Raw genomic sequence first — 6,264 nt, forward strand, 5'->3', positions numbered from 1 at the left:
TGGGCCTAATTTGAGGCCCCAGCATTGGCATCCACTCTATGGACCAAGGGCGCCCCGATGGCTTTCCCTGTTCCCTCCGAGGCCGCTACGAAATTGGAGCAGCCTCGGAGGGAACTTTCCTTCCGCCACCCCCACCTTCCCCTCCCTTCCCCTACCTAACCTGCCCCCCAGCCCTACCTAAACCCCCCTCTAACCTTTATTTAGCAAGTTGAGAGTAGGTTGTGCACACCGGCCAAGTGCCGGTGTGCGATCCCTCGGCCTAGCGGCCCTAGGGACGCCTTTGGCCCCGCCCCGCTCCTTTTTTCAAGCCCCGGGACATATGCGCATCCCGGGGGCTTGCGCGTGTCACCGGGCCTATGCAAAATAGGCTTGGCGCGCGTAGGGCTTTTAAAATTTGCCCCTTAGAGTTTTGAATTGGGATCCAGCCCCAGCATTTGGCCTGTACCTGGGCCTGGGCTTGGTCCTAGGATAATGGCCTCAGTGACAAAACCCAGCCTCTGGGTTTCATTTCCTATTTAATTTCAAATGAATGCACATTCCAAAATATAGAACTATACATATAGATATAAATAGCTAGATACTTTAGATATATTTTCTTTTATACACTGCATGTTTTTTGTTAGAAAGGAGAAGCTACTGCATGGTACTTGATCCTTTAAAAAGGGGTTGACATCTACACAATCATTTGTTATTATCTCTGTCATTCTTTCCTTTTCCTCAGTGAACTTCTCCTTTATTTCTTTTCTAATTTCAATTAGTCAATTTGAAAGCTCTTGAAGTATAGATATGCAATTATGACATTGTTTTCCAAAATTCTTCAATTTTCAGTGACTTCTAATCTAAACATATAGTAATTTATACACTTAAACACACATACTTTTTATTATGGCAATACCCCAATTTTTTAATTTACTTCCTTTATGTTAATCATACTTTAAAACATATAGTGGGTTGTTGATAGCGTGATTTTATGAAAATAAGCATCCCATGAAAACTATAATGAAATCAGCTCTTAATAGTAGGTTTAACAGTCTGAATTATAAAGTAAACTCTTACATGTTTACCCTACCAATCAAATGAAATAATTTGGGTAATGTTATTACTTTAATTCATTCACTGCACAATTTTAATGGTTTATTCAATGCACGCCTCCTTATCAGAAAATGCAATTCTCAGTGCCACATTGCTAGTCAGATATGGAAGCAAGATGAGAGACCAACTGAATTATGAATATGGCCCATATATGTTTTGTATAACAGCAACAAAAATCCACTCCACAGACTCGTTCAGTGCTGTTCAATTTAGCAAACTCTGTAGTCCCTCTGAAATATGCTATAAGCATTTTTTAAGCAATGAATTGAAAGCACTTGTGCCATGTATCTTCCATGTCATGGAATGCTCTTGCATTAGGAAACAGTCTCCCATTCTTACACTTGTAGATAGAAACCTCCTGAAAGAGAGAGAGCTGATATTTGGCAACTGGAGAAAGGAGGAAGTATATACAATCTTTTTCTTCTTGTATCTGTATATTATATCAATAGAGCGGCAACTATTTTACCCTGAGATGTTGAACCCAACTGATCCAGAGGTTGCTGAATTATAATACTATAATACATCATACTATAATACATCATTTGTACTTCTGAACCTAGAATTGGATCAATAAGTATTCCATGGTATGTTCCTGACAGCCACAATTGCTGATAAAGATCTTAATTTCTATTCAAGCATGACGTATTCACTCTCAATAGATATTGACCACTGGAAGGAGGTGGTCATGAGCGCATGGTGAAGCATGTATCTGCTGCTTGATAGAAGGAGAATACATGACTGACTTGATGAGAGTGGAAAAGAAAGAGCCAATTTTAGGTAGCTTAAAACATAATTACACTGAGAAAGGATGGGGTAGGAAAAGATCAGAAGGGAAGAAAGGAGAGGAAAAAGGAGGAGATATCAAGAAGGAAATGGAAAGGAAGGAAGGAGTAGGTTAGAGTGAATGGATGTAGAAGAGGTACATGTATAGGGAAACTGGAAAAACACAATATGATAGCTTTTTTGCCTCCCTTACCTTTATTCATTCACTCAGATATTCTACCCAATTACACACTGCTCCTCTTTAAATTGTCCACCTCCTCTCTAATTCACACACAAACTTTTAATCCTATTTATTGGAAAACCATCAGCAATTTGATACTCAGCCTTAACATCTCAGCTGAGAGGGGGTTTGGGATAGAGATGTACAGAAAGTGAAAAAAATGCTTATGTATTTGCTTAATAGTCCGCTTGATACAGCTATAACTAGAATAACTGCATGGTTCAAATTCCAATTCAGGACTATTTTTGAGTAGAATAGAACTGCTTGTGGTATATGAAAGTGGTACCTGCTGCCCAACTACAAGTAATCAAGGGAATAGCTGGATAGGGACCCTGAATCTACTCTAACCATGTTAAGAAGTTATTGCAGGCCAATCACAGGTGTTAGTGGAAAATTATAGAATGCTGGCAAAAACATAAGATTATGAATAAAATCTTGCCCTCTAAAACCTATACAATTACAGAATCGAAGTTAGAAACATGGCAATGTTTGGATTGCTGTTGAGCAATACTCAAAAGAATAAAGTCTGGCTCTCATTTATCAGGGGCTTTCCCCATACACACATTATAAGGTATTTATTTTGTGTTTATACATCAATCCAAGTTCTAGTTTTATTTTATTCATCTCTTGAATCCCTAATAAGTATGGCACACATATCACACATAAATAACAGGGGATCTCCCATGTTAGAATGCAAGCATATTCTGTGAGATCAAAGTTAACTACTTCAGCAATTGGTAATATCAACTGGTAAAAGCATATCGCCCCTCTTGTGCACAACCAGTTCAAAACTAGTGAAATGTTGTTCTTTGTGCGGTCTCTTAATGCTGAATGCAATTGTTCTAGTTGGCTTTGATGTTAGACTGCAGGACTTAATTTGCTCTGAGTCATATATGCCTTTTCTTTTACTTGCATGGAAGCTGCTGACACCTACATCCTACCACTATACAGCGTCCTACCCATGATCAATTCCCTCACTGCAAAGCATAGTGAAATACAAAGACTTCTTGTGTTAGACAGAGAGAGAATGCTGCATAGTCTTTATAAAGCATACAATTATTAGAGCTGTAAACCTAAAATAGTTGACTCATGAATCAACATCTTCAATCATGTCACTGATTTATTAACCTAGGATGACAATGTTCTGAAGGAAGGGAAGAAATACTTTCTCTGCAGAGAAGAAATTGGATTTTTTATTAAATGATTTAAAAAAAAATATATAGCACTGCAGTGTAGGTGATTACCATATGCCCCGAACTGTGCTCCATGCACTTAAAAAGTACCATGGTTAAAGCGAATGGTTGAGCAGTATATTCCAAACAGATTTTGGAATGTGTAAGGGCTGGCTCTGAAAGGTATTTCACAATTCCCAGTATCAAACCCTTAAATCTCTACCAGATTGTGCAGACTCAAGAGCTTATCTTTGAAATGCGTAAGATTTTTGCCAGAGTGAAGTGCAGGCATCTGCCTGGAACTGAATCAGCCAGCATTAATGATGAACATAAAATCAGAAGCTTAGCAGTGTCCGCACTGAAGTATACCCATAGTCTACAGGGTAAAAATACAGATGAATAGAGCACAGTTTCCTGTTAGTTTTCCCTTGTGCATCACTTGTCATCCAACATGCAGTAGATAAAGGTGAGATCTGCGGCCTGGAGTTATATTTTGTTCTTACTATTCAGGATTCATGAGGACCTGGAAGGTCTTTTTAACCTTTTCAGCTAGAGGGTTTTGACCCAGACAAAATTCATAAATAGTGATTCATCTTGTCAGCAGGAAATGTTATAAATAAAAGCAAGGCATCAGTACACATGGAGGTTTGTTGATATTACATGATATCTTATTGTAAGCACCCAAATTATTTATTTATTTGAATGATTGTGTTATGATGCACATCTATTTGTACAATGCCATCTAGCAAAAAAATAATAGATATCAATATTAATTGTGTCGCCATTACTGACTACAGAAGATTTACTATGCCTCCAGTAAATCCTGTGGTCCCTGACATGGTAAATCTGAGAACAACCATGGATTTCTTAACATCCTTACAAGTGAAACTACACACATATAATGAAAAGATGTACTGATAAATCTCCTAGGTAACAGTGAATATGGCTCATTGAATGTATGAGAGCTAGAACTGTCTCTGAAATACACTCAACTTAGTATTTGATTAATTAGATATCTCATTTTATATTCTGTATGTAAATATGCTTCTATTCAAAATAACTATTTAATCCAGTTTTATGGTTACCATTATCCAAACTTAGGCCTGGATTTTCCATTCTCGCAGAGAATGGTGAATCCAGTGGTAACTGGGGGGGGGGGGGGGGGGGGGGGGGGGGGGGGGGGGCGGGCCTGAGAAAGCCAGCAGCAATCGCACCACTGTGGTGTTATCGCTGCCGGCTTTTGCACCCAATAGCACCACCGAAGATAACGCCACCGCCCGGACTCCGTCCCCGGCAAGCTATCAGATAAAGCTATGTTTGTCAGAGGAAATAAGTCTATTTTTAAAACAATATTAAAGTTTTAAACATTCAAACATTTTTAAGAAAAATTATTTTGCCAAGAAAGAAAACCTCATGCATATACTGTAGCAAAATTGTTGCCAAATGACAAAGTCAAAAAACAAAGAGTCAAAACTAGTTTTTAAAAAGTCCATTTGAAATATTGATAAATGCTGAAAAACCAGAGTAAGGTACAAAAATAAATGAGTCTCCACACCGGGATTAGTGTTTTATTTTTAAGAGGAATTGTATCTACTATTGATATGGATACTGTTTTAATGTTGTTATATTTAATGATGTTTGCTGATATATTTATTGAAGCATTTTCACACACTGTTAGTATGATTCTTATTTTGGTTGTTGTATTTTTTTGTTTTATTGATCAATTAATTTATTTTATTTTTAAATTTTACCTTTTTTTTTCTTTTAGCTGTACAAGGCCTTGGGTGGAAAGGTGAGGCAGAAATGAATACATCAAGTCAAATCAAAATGTCTCAACATCTTATTAAGGTTTTTCATCAGATAAATTTCATCAGAAATCTCAATATGAGTTTCAAATATTGCATTATAGCATGAATATTGGATTCTTTATATTTCAGTGTGTTGACTCATTTATTCAGGGCAAATAAACACCCAATTATGAAATGTATACAGTATTTCTAAGTAATAAAAGGCATGATCAAAAGACAATATTCATAGGTTATTTAAACCAATGATATAAGATCAATGGCCTCAGCAACTTACACTTTTAGTGCTGTGCTATGCCGAGGTAAGTTATGCATGTCTCTATACTGAGTTTTCATACCACAGTAAAAAAGTTATTTCAAATCCTACCTTCCTGGACTGCCTGAAAAGGGTTGTTTCCATCTACAAATGTCACTGAAAATGTGATTTTTTCTGTTTGCAAGATTTCTTCATTCTGGTTAAGGTCGGCAACTGCCAAGCGAAACACTTCGTCATCCTTTTTGGCAGATTCATCAAAAATTGCCCCTGGAAAGAAGAAATATTGTTTATTAAAGATTCAGCAGCTTGAAGAAGGAGCAAAAGGGCTGCTGCAAAACAGCCATCAAGGCATTAACCGTGCTAAACAACAAAACTTGAATTGATGCTGTGAAATAAAGACTGGAATGGCTAGACATTCATTTTGAAAATTTGGTTAAAGTCAGGAGCAATAGTAAATGGAGGGGCACCTAGCAATTATGGCCTCTTTTTTGTCTCAATAAGCATACAGTCTAATCCAAAGGTTTGTACTGCTATTTAGAGTGTTATAATTTATGGTGTTTGAAGAATGGAAATTATGTAATGTGCATAAAAAAATCTGATAAGTGGCTCATTATACTAAAATATATTGAAATACATTGTGTGACTTGATCAAGAAAGATTTATTTTATAGTTCCAATAAATGAGTATTCAGTAAAGATAACAGCTACTTTCCCCTATGGTACATTTCATATGGAAAAGAAGAGATCTGATATCTATTCAGCTACATTAACCACTCACCCACCCCCCACCCAAGAATTAGAAAACTACCTCTCCGTGTCTTAATCAGTGCAACTTAGGTACTGAATTACTCAGTCAAAATAAATTTGAATTCATAATGGACTGGATTTTAAGAGGTACGCGCGGGCATACATTTGTGCGCTCAACCCGGCGCGCACA

At 37.2% G+C, this 6,264-nt stretch overlaps 1 protein-coding gene across 1 annotated transcript in view; it reads right to left on the bottom strand.

The window, feature by feature from the left end:
* The window catches only part of GRID2 (glutamate ionotropic receptor delta type subunit 2), a 2,300,191-nt gene extending 2,294,134 nt beyond the window's left edge, over window positions 1-6,057 (bottom strand). Inside the window, exons 1-2 of the mRNA XM_029609341.1 lie at window positions 6,051-6,057; window positions 5,440-5,595 (exon numbers count right to left, since the gene is read on the bottom strand). Of these exons, the coding sequence (XP_029465201.1) occupies window positions 5,440-5,595; window positions 6,051-6,057 (163 nt within the window). The remainder of the gene's footprint in view (window positions 1-5,439; window positions 5,596-6,050) is intronic.
* Window positions 6,058-6,264: the final 207 nt, after the last annotated feature.

The sequence above is a fragment of the Rhinatrema bivittatum genome, chromosome 1 (assembly GCF_901001135.1).
Source record: "Rhinatrema bivittatum chromosome 1, aRhiBiv1.1, whole genome shotgun sequence".
In the NCBI taxonomy this organism is placed as follows: Eukaryota; Metazoa; Chordata; class Amphibia; order Gymnophiona; family Rhinatrematidae; genus Rhinatrema; species Rhinatrema bivittatum.